The sequence below is a fragment of the Hevea brasiliensis genome, chromosome 17 (genome assembly GCF_030052815.1).
Source record: "Hevea brasiliensis isolate MT/VB/25A 57/8 chromosome 17, ASM3005281v1, whole genome shotgun sequence".
In the NCBI taxonomy this organism is placed as follows: Eukaryota; Viridiplantae; Streptophyta; class Magnoliopsida; order Malpighiales; family Euphorbiaceae; genus Hevea; species Hevea brasiliensis.
The window spans coordinates 1031916-1050569 of NC_079509.1; the positions used below are offsets into that span (position 1 = coordinate 1031916).

The 18654-nt window shown below is 34.7% G+C and overlaps 3 protein-coding genes across 3 annotated transcripts; 1 reads left to right on the top strand and 2 right to left on the bottom strand.

Annotated features, from left to right (window-relative positions):
- Window positions 1-1101: 1101 nt before the first annotated feature.
- On the bottom strand, window positions 1102-6064 carry LOC110646381 (DEAD-box ATP-dependent RNA helicase 10). Its single transcript, XM_021799801.2, has 14 exons — window positions 5908-6064; window positions 5672-5825; window positions 5431-5566; window positions 5247-5316; window positions 5031-5093; window positions 4778-4852; window positions 4511-4630; window positions 4068-4109; window positions 3904-3978; window positions 3092-3238; window positions 2845-2982; window positions 1953-2064; window positions 1751-1839; window positions 1102-1500 (listed from the first exon to the last, which is right to left on the bottom strand). Exons 2-14 carry the CDS (start codon window positions 5805-5807, stop codon window positions 1387-1389), a joined length of 1317 nt encoding a protein of 438 aa, XP_021655493.2. The 5' UTR covers window positions 5808-5825; window positions 5908-6064; the 3' UTR covers window positions 1102-1386.
- A 689-nt stretch (window positions 6065-6753) lies between these two features.
- Window positions 6754-11647, top strand: LOC110646384 (proteasome subunit alpha type-2-A). Its single transcript, XM_021799805.2, has 12 exons — window positions 6754-6923; window positions 7001-7047; window positions 7158-7234; window positions 7672-7736; window positions 7828-7874; window positions 8264-8339; window positions 8814-8881; window positions 9124-9193; window positions 9655-9740; window positions 10035-10097; window positions 10644-10709; window positions 11403-11647. The coding sequence occupies exons 2-12, from the start codon at window positions 7007-7009 to the stop codon at window positions 11449-11451; spliced, it is 708 nt and encodes a 235-aa protein (XP_021655497.1). The 5' UTR covers window positions 6754-6923; window positions 7001-7006; the 3' UTR covers window positions 11452-11647.
- A 319-nt stretch (window positions 11648-11966) lies between these two features.
- On the bottom strand, window positions 11967-18532 carry LOC110650524 (pentatricopeptide repeat-containing protein At1g11290, chloroplastic). The gene is made up of 5 exons (XM_021805526.2): window positions 18350-18532; window positions 18023-18142; window positions 17437-17492; window positions 16036-16257; window positions 11967-15312 (listed from the first exon to the last, which is right to left on the bottom strand). The coding sequence occupies exons 1-5, from the start codon at window positions 18426-18428 to the stop codon at window positions 12151-12153; spliced, it is 3639 nt and encodes a 1212-aa protein (XP_021661218.2). The 5' UTR covers window positions 18429-18532; the 3' UTR covers window positions 11967-12150.
- Between the last annotated feature and the right edge of the window lie 122 nt (window positions 18533-18654).

Genomic DNA, 18654 nt, shown 5'->3' on the forward strand with positions numbered 1-18654 from the left:
AAAATAATTTTTATCTCTTACCTCTCCCTGCTTATACTCCAATTTGGGGTGTAAAAAAAATTGAGATTTGAGGGGTAAGAGAGGTTAAGCCTTACCCTTACTTTTCACTAACTTAGCCCTTTTCAAACAAGTGTATAATAATTATTTACCGCTCATTGTTATTATTTATCCTTTCCTCACCTCCATCAAAATAGAGCATTAGGCTACCTACCCAATAATTAGGGGGTTCAGCGTTATATCAAAAAATATATATGAAAAAAATCGATCAATTAAATCGAATTAATTAAAATATTTTAATTTTAAATTTAATTTAATTTAATTCAATTTAATAGATTTAAATTTAATTTTAGTGAGCCCACAAAACGCTCACCTCTACTCAAAGTCACGTGCTTTAAGGAAAATAGTTTTAATTATAAATACTCAATTTAAGGTTTTAAGTTTATTAATTAAGTATTTAAATGAAAATTTTATTAATTTTTTCATCTTCCAAGCTGTCTCATGGACTAGCTGCAGCGTATATGCCTGCTAAAACAAAATAATTTGCTGAATTTTCTGGATCCATATTGAACAACGCTCCCATAAGTGAACTGATTGGCACTAACTCCCGCTCTCGTCCCATTTCTAAAAGCACTGACAGTGCCTCTTGGTAATACCCAATCCATGGCCAACGCCAATTGACGGCTATTGCAAGAACATTAGGTTTGTCTTTTAGGCTTGATTTAGGTAGTTTAAGCGTTTATTGTTAGTTTTAAGACCTCTTGATTAGTTAAGAGAGCGTGAATAGCCTCGATTGGTAGCCTTTGCAAGAACATTGATTATAATCTTTGCACCCCTAATTCTAATATCTCTGTAAATGGGTAGAAAATTGCCAACTTATTACTGTTGCTTTAGAAACGAAAATTACTGTTTATCTCTTTAAAAAAAAAAAAAAAAACCTTTAGCTGAGATCATAGTCTTCAAAATAATTCCAATATCATTAAACATATCTTTTTTCTATTTTAATTTAATTCATTCAAAAAGAAATAAATGAGCGAAACCACCACTTGAGTATAGATCTTTACCCTAAGAAAAGTTCTGATAGCACTTTTACGACCACAGAAATTAGTAACAAGTGTAATTTTATAAATTTGCATTCTTTGTTTGAGGCAATTTAAAACTGAAAATCTGGCCGTTTGGGAAGACTCTTAACTGGATGGGCCATACATATCCAAATGATTTCAATTAGGCCCTTCCAGAGACCAGAACTGCCTCTAAAATATCGTCTAAAACGCAGATTGAAACGTTCATGTTATCATGAAGGGATCTTATGCCACATAACGAAAGTTACTTGTACATAAAACAATTCAAAATTTGTGAAAAGAAATTTCCCCGAACGATTTGCTGATGTCATCTTTTCTTGAACTTCTTGGACTTCTTATCCTTTATGCCTAAATATTTTTCAATCTCTTCCTCACCATCTCCTCCACCCCTCCTCTTCTTGCCACCGGATTCTTTAATTTTCTACAAACACAAGTGAAATTATGGATCAGGCTAATTAAAAAAAACAAATAATATGGCAATGAAAGCAACGGTAGTAGATAACCTAGGAGACGGTCATCACAGATGAAAAGGGGAAAACCAGCCCAAAAAAAAAAAAAACAGCTGATAATATAAAACTGGATGCTAAGTGTTAACTGTTCAAGAACCATGGATAGGATAACTCATATCAACAGTTGCAGTTTCAAAAGTCCTCTTAGTTTTAAGTTAATACCATCTGGGAAATTCTTTTCGCTTCAGTGACACGCTCCAGCAGAAGCAAGACTTCCTCTTCTTCAGCGGGAAATTCAGGTAACTTCTTACCTGGAACATGGTATGCTGTTTAGTCTATGAGCCAAGAAAAAAATAAAATAAAATAAAAAATAAAAGAACCAACAGATTAGCCTATCAGCAACAGTATAGCATGTCTAGCCTACCAATAAGCTTCTCTATCAGTAGATACCACTCCAGTTCATATTGATTCACAAGCGAGATTGCAACCCCAGAACGTCCTGCACGAGCAGTTCTTCCAACACGATGAATGTAATCCTGCACCCAGTCAAATTCAGAAAAGGAAGAAGTAAAATGATCAGAAATTCCCAACGCTGCTACTTTTATTGTTAGGAAGTGCAGATAAAAATTGTAAAAAAGCTGCGAAAAGCGGAAAGCCAGTGATAAAAGCACAGCACTATTAAACGCAGAGCAAATTATAAGGCATCGAAATTCAGTACAACAACACAAGCCTGTGACAGATAGATAGAGAGAGAGAAGAGAACCTCGAAATATTTATAATTCTTCCGATAAGTAATTAATTTTACTCATAGATATAACCAAGTGAGAAAAAACTAGTGTATTGGGCAACACAGAAAAGCTTCCTTCCATTGGGCTAGCAGAATATGGTTTACAAAGGATTCTGGTCGAAAGTTGTAACAGATAAAGGATTTAAAATTTGTGTGCACACTGCTCATTAAAGCATTATTGAAATATTCTCCTTTTTGTATAATTAGAAATCTTGAGTGCAACAATGATCATAATATTCCCATTCCTAAAATACTGAAATAAATCATGTAGTTTGTTATTTACATGTCTCCCAAGTCCCAACCTATTACATGAGATACATAAGTAACCTGCTGCATAATATTAATCAGCAGTAACATCAATAGATCAGATAGAACTTCTCAACTGCAATAGGGAAAGAATATTTTTCTTTTTGAACTCATAGGGAAAGAATACTAAGACAAGTTAGAGGAAAAAAACAGTTCTAGAACACATACTAGCTCCGCTCATTACAAACTGTGAAAGCAAGCCAGAAAAAATAGCAAGCCGAACCTTCGAGTTTGTAGGGATATCATAATTAATAACCATATCCACAGACGGAATATCAAGTCCTCTACTTGCCACATCAGTGCATATAAGAATATTGCACTCTCCAGCTTTGAACTTATTTAAGGCTCCCAGTCTCTTTGACTGTTGCAATATTCCACTAAAAGTGAGGTCCAATTTGATAACAAGGAAAAAGATACCCTATACTTATATAAGAAATCAAGCACAAATACTTTGATTAAATTAGTCTTACCTGAGTCATATGACCATTAATTGGGATGGCCCTTAAACCAAGATTTCGGAGGACCAGGGCCAAAAAAGTAGTTGCATCACATGTTCGAGTAAAAACCATGGAAGTACTACCAGACATCTCAGTCAGAATGTACACAAGGTAGCAATCCTGTAATCATGACAAATAAAAAAGAACCCGACAAGTTGTTAAATCAGCAGCCAGAAAATGAAGCAGCCCTTGGTTCATTGAGCTTAAATTGTGAGACAAGAAATAATCTTGAATGACCAAAAATGATCCATGGTATTGAGTGTCGACTATTATGTACATAATGTAGGCCAACAAATCATCTAAAATTCAATATGCATGTTACAGTTGGAACTAGTAGATCATCATGATCAACTACAGATAAATGCAAACAAAAAATCAGAGTTTATTTCACCTTAAACTTTTACCTTGCCCATAGGAAATAAAAAACTTCACATGTAAATCTTGCCGAACATTATATGCATGAGTTGAGATGTATTAAAAATCTATTTTCTTTCCTCCATAAAGTATAATTTGACATGAGGAATATAAATTTTTTACCTCATCCTTCCACTAGGATCTTCACAGACTCACATGATAGAACGCATGATGCATGCTTTTACAAAACTTTATTTTCTTCAACAGCTTCAGATAAAAATGCATATAATTTTAGGAATTCATCATTTATTAAACTTTTCACTAAGAATAACTTCTCCATAACTATTAATGAATGACCACCAATTACCAATACCTCTTTTTCTAATCAACATCATCTACGGAAGTAATCCATCAATTGAAAAAGGACAAACCTTGTACTTGGCAGGAATAAAGCGATATTGCTGCTTCAATGTGTCAACTGTGGAATATTTGGATGCTGCTTCTATCTGAAAGAATTGAAGGACTCACATGAATTACCAGTAAGGAAAACAAGCATGTCGAAACAATAAGATGGATGGAAATGATATTACCATACCTTCACTGGATTCCTTAGACATGCCCTCTGAAGCTTTTTCACCTGCAAAAACAGGACCGCAACTTTGTCAAACTTTCAGCCTTGCAGCCTCTTTATATTGTTTTAACCTCTTCACAGCTAATCTTTCAACTATTGAAATAGTATTACAAGATACAGTTATACACCACAATTTATATGCATTTACCAATATAGATTTCAGAGTTTGTAAACTATCATCTAGAGCCATCTAGGAGCCACTTACGCATCATTAGACAATAAAAGTAGGCCACAATAAAAATACAATTTTTTTTTTTAAAAAAAAAAAAAGAAGGGAAAAACTTTGCAAGGACTTTTGACAACAATTTGGTGTCTGCTAAAAAATATTTCCTATCATGAGCAAGAAATATTGCAAACCCCTCAAAGCTTCGTTATGTTTTGACAAAAGTACCACATGTAATACATACCTTTTTTGTCATTGTTGCAGAAAATAAATATGTTTTTCGATCCCGTGGTATAACCTTTAGAATTTCATCAAGTGATTTCTCAAAATCCTCATTCAATAACCTGTCTGCCTCATCTAAAACCTGCACAATGTGCAAACAAACAAGAAACAATTACAAATCAAATGCAAAACTTAGATCCACAGCAGTTGTAGACTATCAAAGTACACGCCTAATAAAAAAATCCTTAAGAAGATAGCAAGTTAAATCAGAACAGTAAAAAGATCATACCAAGTATTTCAATGTGCGGAGAGAAAAACCTTTTGTGTTTGACAAATGATCCACCAGGCGCCCAGGGGTCCCAACCTACAATGAAGCAAGAAACTGATAAGAAAATGAAGAAACCTTTTTTCCCCTTCTTCTTAGCACACCATATATTATCATATTTGTTTAACATCAAAGGCAGACCCAAAAAAAAAAAACACTGACCAAACAGTGTTGAACATACCCTATTACAGTTTTGCAAAATGTTCAAAACACTTACAATGATGTGTGGCCGCTTTCCAAGTGATATAGCCTGTTGCACCATATCTACCCCACCAACAAGCTATTAAAAAAGGAGCGAAATGAAATTCTATTAGTGACAAAATTTAATGGCAAAGTAAAAACAAAAGAATATAATAGTTTTGTAAATGTGAGAAATAGTTAAATCATAAAACTTATTCTATGAACATCGTATCAGTTCAGAGTAAATGCCTACGACAGCACATTTCACACCAATGCCAGATCCTAAAGCTTCAAACTGCTCTGCTATCTGAATTGCCAACTCCCTTCAATAATAGGAAAAGATAATATAAATAACCCTATCTATAGGTATATAGAATTCTTAATTAAATGAAACAGCTACTGTTTCACAATCAAACAAAATGAGGTAGGCAGAAAACCTTGTAGGAGACAGCACGCAAGCGAAGAAAGCTTGCACGGATTTTTCTGAAGCTTCAAGAAGCGATTGTAATATGGGAAGAGCAAAAGCTCCTGTTTTACCTGACCCCGTTTGCGCAAGACCGATCAAGTCTTTGCCTACAAATTTAAGAATATATAGTCGTCATCAGCAACAGATCGCCGACCAAAATAAATAAAAGTATACGAGTGAAATAAATTCATAATAGGGAAAGAGAATTAAACCTTCGAGAGCATGAGGAATTGCTTCGACCTGTATCTTGGTAGGGTTTTTCCATCCCAAACTGTCACACGCTTCCAACAATTGTTCGCATATCCCCAAATCCTTAAATGTCTTCACTTCTTCTTTCTCTTCTGCCATTTTTCAGCTTCTAATATGCTTCAGGAAACAAAAAAAAAATTTCCCATTAAATGTGCTTCCACATCAATTGATAAAGAGAATTTTCAACACTTGCGCCTACCTGAAGTCAAGGAAGCTCAGCTGCGTGATGCAGGCCACGGTTGTGCGTGAATAATACTTAACGGCGGCGAAGAAGAAGGAGAACGTCCCGGCTTTAGTAGGGTTTTTGTGCGCGTGGTGGATGATGAGAGAATCTGGTATTCATAATCCGACTGGACCGCCACCAAGTGCTGCCACGTCAAAATCAGATCTGGGTCCCAGTAATTGAGCAAAGTGGTGCGTTTTCTATGAAGCGACGTCGCAGAGATAATTTGCATCTTATGCTAATTTTCACATATGTTCCAAAATTGGCCCAAGCTAATGTTTCGACTTCCGTATAGGCTACCTTCTCGTTTCGATTGTGATTTAAATATAAAATTTTATAATTTTATAAATAATTTTAATATTAATTATATAATAACAGATTAATTTAGCACATATAGATATAATTTATTTAATATATTACAATATTAATATAATATTTTTAAACTTATTAATCATTTAATATTAAAATTTTATTAAAATACTAAAATAATAATTCTAAAAAATAAAATTATATATATTAATCAATAACTAAGTAATTATTTTGAAAAAAGTAGAATAAATTACTAATATATTAATAACTTCATATGTTTATAATATTTTTAGTTAAATATATAGCATTGTAAACAAGTTATTTATCTCGAAAAATATAAATTAATATATTAAATTATTATTTTTATTTGAAAATGATAATACTTTAGTTTTTATTATTTATATATTATTTTTAAAAAATAAGTTATATGAAAAATTAACTTTATATTTTCTATATGTTATAAGTAATAAATTTATTTATAAGGGATAAACATTTAAAGCCATGTCACGATATTATTTTCCTTTCACAATTGTTCAACACGACAGCGTTTGAGACTTCCTCGTCGCCGTCGGGGCTTTTCCTCTTTGCGCTGTCTCCCTCTGCAAGAAACCTCAAACCTCAAACCTCATATAATTCTAAGCTATAGCTTTCTTCCATCTGAAACTCCAGATTTGATCTTCGAGGTAAGCCTTCAGAAACCCTAACCAGAATTCATCTACTCCAATCTAATAACAATTTTCTCTTTTTCTTTTCCCTCCAGTGCAAAATGGGCGACAGCCAGTACTCATTTTCTCTTACCACTTTCAGGTACGGCATTACAGATTTCCGGCTAATTTTGGTTGTTATTTTGATTCATCTTTTTGATTTCTGTAATCTGATTTTTATGAGTTTTTCCTCCTCTTTAACACAAATTGCAGTCCTTCTGGGAAGCTTGTTCAGATTGAACATGCCCTAACAGCAGTTGGATCGGGCCAAACATCTTTAGGAATCAAAGGTAATTTGACTCATTTCCATCTCCTCAATGGGTTTTGTAATCTTAACTTTTCACTGTACTCTATATAGTTGTGTGTTGATATAAATAGGGTTTCAAGCTCCATTTGCTATATATGATAAAACAAGCTGTTTGAGTTACTGTCCATCGAATTTGGATCTTGTTTTTATGTTGAAGCATTTCTTGTAACTGATGTAAAATTTGTAGGCTGGTGGTAGCCAGCTCCAACCCCAGTGCTGTTGGGATTAACAGTTGATTGGTATGAGTGATTTGGGAGTTTTAGTTTGATTTGCTAAGACAACTAAACATGGTGTGATTAATTAATGGCATAGTTATTGGTACTTCACTCTTCCAACTGATTTAAAAATTTAATTCCAAATTGGTTATTATTGGTGCTTTTCTTCTATTGTTAGTGACATATAATTATCTTGTGGTTGCAGCTGCTAATGGAGTTGTCATCGCAACAGAGAAGAAGCTACCATCTATTTTAGTTGATGAAACATCTGTTAGAAGCATTTCTTCTTTCACTACCATTTTTCTGATTATTCTTTCACTGCCATTTTCTTATCATTTTTTTATTATATTCTTTATGGCAGGTTCAAAAGATTCAGATATTAACACCTAACATTGGAGTTGTTTATAGGTTCGTTTTCTGATGCATGTTTGAATAGATTCGAACTAATTTGTTTTACATTAGGGTGTATAATTGTTTCAGCATAGGGTAGCAAGCCTGGTCAGGATTTGCAAAATTTATATATCTAGTTTTTTCTTGGGAGAATCTAAATTAGGTTCCAACAATCAATTTTTGGTGCTGTTTGGTTGATGGAATTGGAATTTATGGAATTTTGTGCAGGATTTCTTTTCCAGTGTCTGATTGGAGACATTGGGTCACACCTCTTCTTGACATCTCATTATATGAATTTGCAAAGTTGGCTTGATTTCTTTTGATCTGCCCATTAGTGATTATTCTTTTCCCCACTTTTCTTCGTTGTCGATGCAGAGTCTTAATTCAATCTTCACTTGTCTTTGCAGTGGCATGGGTCCTGATTTCCGAGTTCTGGTTCGAAAAAGCAGGAAGCAGGCAGAGCAATATCACCGATTATACAAAGTACTCTATCAACTCCATTTATGTACTGAGAATAGTTATTCTTGATTATTTGTCTTAAAAAGCTTATTCATTCTTTAGCCTAATCATTAATTTTCATCTAGGATGCTACTCTCTTTTTCTTTTAGTTATACAAAAAATAAGTTTGTGTAAATTTTGTTGTCTGGGAAATTATGAAAATCAATAATCTCAACTTGTTATATAAGTTTTATGTAATTCCAAATATAAAAAAAGTTTTTTTTTCAAATTTGAGAAATGGGCTTTGAAATTCTTAAACAACAAAGAAAAATAAACTTTCAAATACTATATTAATAAAACCTTAAGATTCATAAGTATTGACTATTGAGACCTATAAATTTCCAACCGGGGTTATGTTTGTTTCTGGCTTGCATTTTTTGTACCTTGCTACTGCTTGTATAGTTTTCTAATTACTCTGCTTGCAATTTGATGTGATGAATTGATGATATTTTTCCTCAGGAACCAATTCCCGTTACACAACTTGTGAGGGAAACTGCTGCTGTCATGCAGGAGTTCACTCAGTCTGGGTAATTACCACCTTTTTGTTACATACTTTTATCCCAACTGTTTTTAATAAGAATAGAGGCGACTAACTTCTGTTAACTTTTATCTAGTCTGCTCCTTTTTTTTTTTTTTTTTGCATGAATGTGCACCCTCTTCTATTATGTTTGGACTTTGGAGAAAGCAAAAAGATTTATTCAAAGTACTAGATAGATTGCATCTTTTGTACATTATACTAGATAAAGCCTTATTTTTCACTGCTTTGCAGTGGTGTCAGGCCTTTTGGTGTATCACTGTTGGTTGCAGGGTATGATGACAAAGGTCCACAATTATATCAGGTATTTCCATTTATCCTGTGTGGATTTGCAACTTTTTATGTTCACTTTGTTAAACTTCAAGCCGGTTGAGACAAGAGACATTCTCTGACCATGATGGAAATTACCTTCCTAATGTGGTCTCTTGAGAATCAGTTTGAACCTCTTTCTTGAACTTAGATTTGTTGCGGGTAATGCTCTGTTTAAATGTAATGTACAGAGTATGGATAAAAAACCTAATCACAAGTACTAGGTCTTCAGTAGCTCTCTTGTTTGGACTGAATCACCCTTTAGTATGTGTTTATCTGGAGAAGAAAAATAATTGCACTGCTAAAACCAGAAAATCCTGACTAAGGTCAAGCTAACACTATTTGGTAAATACAGCCTGCAGCATTTTGTTCTCTCTAATTGAACTTACTACTATGAAGATCTACCTTAAACAGTTGAAATTATGATTTGCTTGATTATGTCTCATTTTGCTGTAGGTGGATCCATCAGGTTCATATTTCTCTTGGAAAGCTTCAGCTATGGGGAAAAATGTTTCTAATGCAAAGACTTTTCTTGAGAAGAGGTAATCTTAATTGGATTGCTGGCTGCCTTTCAATAAGATTTTTTTTTTGCTACATTGTAGTAGTAGTGTTCTAGCTTCCAGACCATACTTGATTGGATTTTTAGGATCAATGGAGCAGCAAGTCTCTGTGAAACCCATGTGTTCTTTTAGCATTATACATTGTGCAGGGGGAGGGGCAAAAAAAAAAAAAGTCTATGGAGCTAATAGTCATTTTCATTCAATTTTCAAGAATACGATTGTATTGTGGCTTGAGTTTCTATTAAAATACTGGCAATCACTTTGTTGTTCTTTTAGGTATACAGATGATATGGAGCTTGATGATGCAGTTCATACAGCAATATTAACATTAAAAGAAGGGTAGGCCTTAACGCTTCTGATATTCCAGTAGAGTTGAAACTGTTTTAGTGTTAAGAATGGTGGTTTTCTTCCTTTCCCTCTTGTTAGTTCTTTGCTACATATATTTGTAATGTTTTATCTTACCTGGACATGAGTTTGTAATCTTTCAGACATAAATTGTGGTTTGAAATGGAAAATGGAAAAAAATGTATTGTCACAACATGCAGAAAGTTTGTTCCTAAATTGAATAGAATTGAGAAAAAGGATCTTGCTGCCCACTCCATATCATTTGGGCATTATGCATGGTTGAGCTGGGTATAAAGCTTCTAAAATTGTTAAAGTGGGTGGGCAGAAGTCTTAATAGTCAGAAGCTGAATAGTGCAGTGTTTCTACTCATGTTTCTTGAGCATATTAGAGCTTGATCAACAACTTCTGGCTTGTAGCATGCATTTAATGTGATTGCATAATGACTGTGTCGTTGCATTATTTGTGTCTTGAGAAGGGAGAATAAAGCTTTTTAATCGTTTAAATAACATTGTGTAACGTTGCTCCATGCATCTTTTGTAGGTTTGAAGGACAAATCTCCGGCAAAAACATTGAGATTGGCATAATCGGTGCAGACAAAAAATTTCGGTAAGTAGCCCCTTTTTTTCTATTTAATACATGTAAAAGAAGTTATCGCTGTAGTTGCTTTTTTCTTATGTTACTTTTTTTCATCGTAATTGTTCTTTATTCAAGTTTATTTTTAAAAATTATAAATGGGCGGAATTTGAGAGTGATGGAAAGCGAGATGATTGGTAGAGATAGAAGGGCTTGGTAGATTGTAAGTTCGTCTGAAGTTGAATGTTGGGCTGAGCCGAAAGTCATGCTCGGGCCTCTGTGAATTGCCTTCATCTTACTGTGTCTGAACTTTTGGGTTCTAATTAGAATTTTTTTTTTTTCATATTTCTTGTGCATAATGTCCATGAAATCCTCCAATGATGGTTGATGAGTCGGTTGATCCTTTTTGGTATGGTATGATGACAAACATCAAAAAACCAACGTCTGATCCTCATGTATTTAATACTTGAAATGAACACGATATACAAATGGGAGGATTGGAGGATATGAAGTGATATTAATACAAATGAACAACATTTGGTAGCTAATGTTCCCAAATGGTTAAGATATAGGATCGCCATCATGATTCATGAGGTCCTTGGTTCAAATTTCGTTGGGTTTGTAGTAGAGTTTTTTGAAAGGGGAAGCTACCTCCCCACTTTATAGCTTATTTAGTATTTCAAAAGAAAAAAAAAAGGCATCTGATGTGTGTTTATTTCATTGCAGGGTGCTAACGCCAGCTGAAATTGATGATTACTTGGCTGAAGTAGAGTAGCCTGTTTTTGTTCTGCTGCAACTTGAAAGGATTCTCTATTTCATTTGCCTAAAGATAGAAATTAAGGGACATTAGTTCTGAACTTTAATGGTCAGCAGTTTGTAGTTATTGTTCCTTTTTTCCTTCAATCCAAACCCATTGGACATGAGTGTATTGAGTTTCTCGTTTCAAACTACGAACAAAATTCCTTTGGCAACATGCTTTATTTATTTATTTTATTAGTTATTTAGATATCTAATATCACTAAGCTAAAATGAATTGATGATTATTTTTAAATACAAATTAGAATTAAAATTAAAATAATTTCATGATATAAATTGAAATTTAATAATTACGTCATAATAAAAATTAAAATTTAAGGAAAATTTAAATAAATGTTTAAATGGAAATATTTCACTCCCACCCAAATGCTCAAATTGTATGTTTGATTGTTGATACCTCAAATACCCAACTGAAAAACACAAATCAACAAAAACCCTATTTTAAAACAATTGAAACATCCAAAAACGGTCATAGAAGAAAAAGTCTAAAATGCATGAATACGAAAATCAATGCCAAAGATAATTTTTCCACATGTAATGAAGAGGGATGAGTTGTGAATTTGTTTCACACCCTGTATTACATCATTTGATCTCTAATACTCAATATAACTACTGTAAATGTGTCTCAAAGCTACATTCTTGAGCTATAATACTTCTATCACCAATAGTCAGAACAAGAACACTTACCTCCGCTAAAATGATGAAAGCGATAAGGGTCTCGTAGTATGATTTTCCGCCCAAGAAGTCCACTAACAAACTTGTAAACAGAATGACAATCACCACAAACACGAAGGTTCTTGAAAATTTTAACAGTTGAATATTCAGGAGTATTGATCAAGCCAAATGCAAGGGCAAGTCTTTCACTATGGTTCCAGAGATTGTGTTCCTTCTGTTCTTCATCTGTATCTTGCAAGGCATAGCTTGTATCAGGTACGTAACCTGCTTCCTTAATCATTTTCTTAAGCTCTTCCAACTTTGTGTATATATGACTAGTCTGTGGATGAGACTGCTCCCCCATTCCAAAAGAACTAACTTTATTCTTCAACTTGACCCAACTGCATGCAGGTTTCTTCTTTATGTTATTTGATCCCATTTGGCTCCTAAGAGTCTCTACATCCTCCCATCTCCCAGTGCTTGCACAGACATTTGAATAAAGAACATATGCTGAATCATCTGATGGATCCAGTTTAAAGAGATTTTCTGCAGCTTTCCTCCCAATTTCCAGATTGCCATGGATTTTACATGCAGCCAACAAGCTTCGCCAAACAAGGTCAGTTGGTGGAACTGGCATTTCCTTGATGAAAGTTTCAGCCTCAGAAAGCCTTCCTGATCGTCCAAGAAGATCAACAACGCATACACAATGCTTTATTCCTGCTGGAATACCAAACTCCTTTATCATTGAATGATAGTATGCCAGACCCTCCTCCACTAAGCCCCCATGACTGCACGCAGAAAGAAGAGAAACGAAGGTAACATGGTCAGGTTTAACTCCCAACTTCATCATTTCATTAAAAGTTTCCTTGGCCTTCTCAAAAAACCCATGTCTGGCAAAAGATGATATCATTATATTCCATGATAATCGAGACCGTTCAAGTGGTTGAGGAATTATTCTTAACACGTCATCTATTTCTCCACATTTTGCATACATATCCATTGTGGCATTTGCGACAAAAGGATCTGAGTCCAAACCAAGTTTGATTGCCAAACTTTGAAGCTGTTGGCCTTCCTCCAATATTGCCAATGTAGCAGTAGCGGCAAGGCATTCAGAGAAGCCAAACTGATCCAAATCTACTCCTGCACGTCTCATTTCCACAAGAAATTTCAAAGCCTCTTCTACTTGGCCATGATGAGCATTTGCAGCCATAATGGCATTCCATGCTACGGCATTCTTATTAGTTAACCGATTAAAGATTTGGTTACTGGAATTCAGATCACCACACTTGGCATACATCGTGATGAGTGAATTCTGCACATAATGATCTGATTCCAATCCTGTAAGAACTATAATAGCATGGATGGGCATCCCATGTTTCAGCAGATCATTTGGAGACAAGCAAGCACCAAGAACATTTGCAATAGTAATATAGTTTGCAGGTATACTTTCTTCTCTCATCAATTTGAAGGCTTTTACTGCTTCATCTGGTTCTTCATTATCCACATGACCACCAATAAGCGCATTCCAAGTCACTTCATCCCTCCTGGGCATCGTTTGAAATACCTTTTTGGCTGCAACCATCATTCCAGACTTTGTATAGAGACTAACCAATGCATTGCCAACAATCAGATTTTCATGTAAACCTGTCAGGATTACAAGGGCATGAAGAATCTTGCCTTCGGTGATAAATTCCGGGTCTGAACAGGCAGCTAATGCACTTGTAAAAGACACAAAATTTGCTACTTTTGACTTGTTAAAAATTCTACCAAATATTTTCAAGGCATCTAGGCACTTCCCATACTGAGCATAGCAGGCCATCATGGAATTCCATGAAATCAAATCCCTTTCAGCCATTCTTTGGAATACCAACTCTGCCTGTTCAGATTCCCCAGCACCTGAATATATTCCTATGAGAGTATTGCATGTGCAAATATTTGTGTCCAATCCAAATTTTACTACTAGGGAGTGAATTCCTCTGCCCCATTTCAAATTATCTAACGAGCCACAGCCTGATAAAAGAGTTGAAAGTGTGGTGGAATTTATATGGTTATGAACATGCCGCATCCAATGAAAACATCTTAGAGATTCTTCACAAAGATCATTATGCACATTTACGGAAATCATAGAGTTCCATGAGATTGTGTCACGTTCATTCATACCACCAAAAATATGGCAAGCTTCTTGCACTCTACCTAAACTACCAAACATCGATATGAGAGAGTTCGCTACAGAAATATTAGTTTCTAACCCAAACTTTATAACATGCCCAAGAATTTGATGACCCAAGAATCCATCCACAAGTGACGCACAAGAACTAGCTACAGTAGCTAATGTGTTGGCATTGCAACTCAGTCCTTCAAGCCTCATTCGTGAATATATATTCATAACTTCCGTTGGATCTCCAAAATCTGAATAAGCAACCATCATCGCAGTCCAAGAAACTACATTCTTATCCGGCATCTCTTCGAAGAGCTTCCTTGCATTAAAAGCCAACCCATAAGTCCCATAAAAATGCAAAAGCGACGTACCCACATAAACATCACCCAGAAGGCCAAACTTCACAACCAAATCATGGACTTGAATCCCTTCACTTAACATACACCCCGACCTATCACATGCGGTTATCAAACTAGCAAGTGCAAAGCCACTAGGATTAATGCCAGAATCACGCATTTCATTAAGAAACGCAATCGATTCCCTATATAGACCTGCGCGTACAAATGCGCTCATCATGTGGTTCCAAGAAGACTCATTTCTTTCACACATATTATCGAACACATAACGAGCAATACCTACGTCGCCAAACTTGGAATACATATTTATTAAAGTATTATTGCAAAACACACCAAGATTAGCTAAGCCTTTAATGCAAAGAGCGTGTAAGGCTTTGCCAGCGACTTCGTTGGTGATTTGCGAGAAACCCTTTTGATAGAAGCAGGATATTTCCGGGTTCGGGTGGCTTGAAAGGGGAATAGAAGCCCCATGATTTCTGCATGCGACGATATTTGTGTTTGTGAGTTCTTCTATTTCCATGCATGGTAATGAGATTGTTGAGAAAGGTTTTGTGTTTAAAAGATTTTGATGGAAAAGAATGGTGGTCAGTGGATATTTGGAACTGAAAATAGAGAGTTTCCTACAGCAGCAAGCCAGCTCGAACTGTTTGTTGAGAAACAGTTTAGGAAGTCAGCATTTGCCTGTGCCACTCGGGCTGTAGTTTCGTTTGTCAGTTGTTCTATTTCATATCCACTTCTCTTATTTGATAAAAGCTTCAAATTTGAGTTTGTTGATTGACTGAGAGGGTTTTATGACAGCCCAGCTGCTAATCTCATTAATTATAGCTCAATATGGAGGCAGGGGAAAAGTACAATGGAAGAGGGATGAGCAGATGCTTAGCAGTGCTTGTGTGAGGGCCACTTTAATCCCTGTTTTTCAACCATCAAAGCCTCTATGTTGTCAGGTGTTTGTTTTTCCTCTTTAAGTTTGTTTTGTTTTCGAACAATGTTGCACTCTGCTCTTGTAAAGTTCAACAAGAACTTTCAGTTTTAGTGATGGGGAATTTTTGCAACAATTGGCAGCCAAAAAGTCAGGCCAGCTTGCAAGGATGAATGGCAGACGCTACACTGATCCATTGAAATGTCTTCATAGCCAATCGGTGCTAAAACATCGAAGAATAAGAATAATAATAACAATATAAAGTTGCCAGTAAAAACTGGGGGAAAACGAGGGCCGTCAATAAAATTTGTCCAAGACTCGTGCAAGTATAACCTCTAAGAAATTCAAGGAAAAACTGGAGAAAATACAAGGTCACCAAACAGACGACATACTAACATAAAAAAAACCAAATAAAACATAACCAGACCACCAGATATAGTGCATCTCTTCCTAATTTTTGAATGTCCAGTTATGGGCACTCCGTGGCCCACTTGAAATGCCTTCATAGTATCGAGAGTCAAGCTTTTGATTGTTCCAGTCCTTGACAAAGTCTGTAAACAAATCGCGTGCAGTCTCTGATGAAAGTTCAGAGAAAAACATCTTCTTCTCTTCCCTCAGCCAGGTTGCAAATTCGTTGTTCTTAGAGAAGTAATCATCATTGGAAAGCTCTTGGAATTTCTGAAGGAAAAACAGTACCAACAAAAATCAATAAATTAAACTTTTAAATCCAATAGATGAAGTCATATGCTCACCAGTAAAAATTATATGAACTTGATGAAGTATTGCCGCTTCACTGACACAGTGTTTGGTTCAATTCTAGGAATTCTATAATTCATTTCAAATGAATTCCATTATTTAGTATGACATAACTTAAAAAGTAGAATTCAATTGAACTCCATATAATCCTTGTTCGCTATAATTCCAAAATTGAAATTCATTTGTACTTATTTTCTAAACTACCTCAAGAGCAAAATTAAAAAATTATAATTTTCTATAAAATTTAAAAAAATCTTATACCTAATAAATTTCTAACAATTAACAAACATATAAACCAACTAACAATATAATAATAAATATAAAATAAATTCACATGTCCCGTAATATAAGAGATTTATATAACATAAATAGTGTCACTGCCAAGTGCATAATAAGCTTAAACTTTAAAAAGTTAGAACAAATTTAAAATATCTTATATAGTTGTCTGCAAATGTTAATAGTAAATAGATAGAAAGTTAATTTATGGTTTCCATCTCCTTCAATTTTTTTTCCTTGATTCAACTTAAGTTTATCCTATATTAATAATAATGTAGCATACATGGGCACATTAATTAATATTAAGTAAAATTGATATATGGCTAAACAAAAGATGGAAGGGGAGAAAATTTTTTGATAAAAGCATTTTAGGCCATAAAATGTTGTTATATACGTTTTGTATAATTCATTTCAAATTGATAGAAATTGGTTTTAGTTATAACTAATTCCTAGAATTGAATTCAATTTTTTTTTTTAAACCAAACACACAAAACAAGGAATTCAATTGAATTCCACAAAATTTGGTGTTTTGGAATTGAACCAAACAAGGTGTGAAACTTTGAAAGTATTAAACACATCAAACTTTAGCCATTTGTATTCTAACTGCAATATTATTAAATTAGATGTGTGAGTGCATGCAAATTTCATGATTTTTGCAGATTTCCAAAATCAAGAACTTTTGATGCTAAGCAAATTTTATGCAATAGAACAATTAATTGAAAGCCTGCCTCAAAGATGGAGCCAATAACATGCATCAGAAGAAAAATGAGACTTCGTCTACATTCACAACATTACACTTCAAGATTACAGTATAAGACAACATACCTTGCCATGATCACCTTTGCGATGTTTGCCACTATGCTTATCCTTTGATTTCTTATCTGAGGCGATAATAGCGAGTCAATATGATAGAATTATTTCATGAAAATCCACGTCCCTAATTGGGTAAGTAATGATCAGCGATTAGAGAAGATCAATAATACAGTTTGTAAACAGATAAATATAATGCACTTCAAACAACAATCATACCGATGGCAATTCCTTTTCCTTCTATAGCCAGATCATAAGTGCAAAAAACTTCATAGTGGGACATGATAGAAACCCAATAACCAGAAAAAAGAAAAGGTGAAAAATTAACTTTCTGGAATTGAAAAGGGAATCCGAATTGAGAACAATTCTAGGAAGTAGGAAGCAACGGTAACAAGAAAGCAAAGATAAATTTACAAATTGAAGAATGAGGATGTTAGAGTGAAAAATACCATATAGGAAAAACACATAAGAGATGAATTTGGAATCCGGTTGAATTGACAGAACACATACAATTCAAGCGTCATCTTAATCTTAAATGTTAATAAGAGTAAAATAGTAGTCAGTAGTGAATAGAAGCAGACCTAATAAATCAAACCTATACCTTTATCAGAGCGGTGCTTGTGAGACTTCTTGTACCTTCGCTTCTCTTTCTTATCACTCTTGCTGCTTCTCCTTTCCCGTTCTTCTTCCCTTCTATGCCGTTTTCTGTGTTTTCCTTCATCTGCACATTTAAGATTGATAGGTTACTAATCTCATGCCCGTAGCTCTAACTGGTCGCTCATAAATTGCTTTATTTACGAGCTAAAAAAACTGTAAAAATAAATACGACTAGATGACTTGACGAAGGTGGGTTTCCAATTTTCCTGTGTTATCTCTGGAAACAAACGAAGAGAAAAAGAGCGATAAAGGACAAAAAAAAATTAAGAACCTTCGGAGGCAGAAGAAGAGGGGCTTCTCTTCCTGGTTTTCTTCTTCTCCTGGTCCTTGGATTTGCTGTCGCTTCCCATTCTCCGATTGATATTTGTTAATGACAATTGAATTGTGTATGCATCGATTTGTAATCTTTACGAGTTCTCGACACTCGACCCGGGGACGGGGGTGGATTCAATTCAACCCGATGAGTTCAACCTTTTATGGCTGAGTTGGGCCCAACTCATGGCCCATATAAACGAGTCAGTCCAACGCAAGAATCGAATTTGGTCTCTTTCATCATGCATATTCATTTATTTAGTG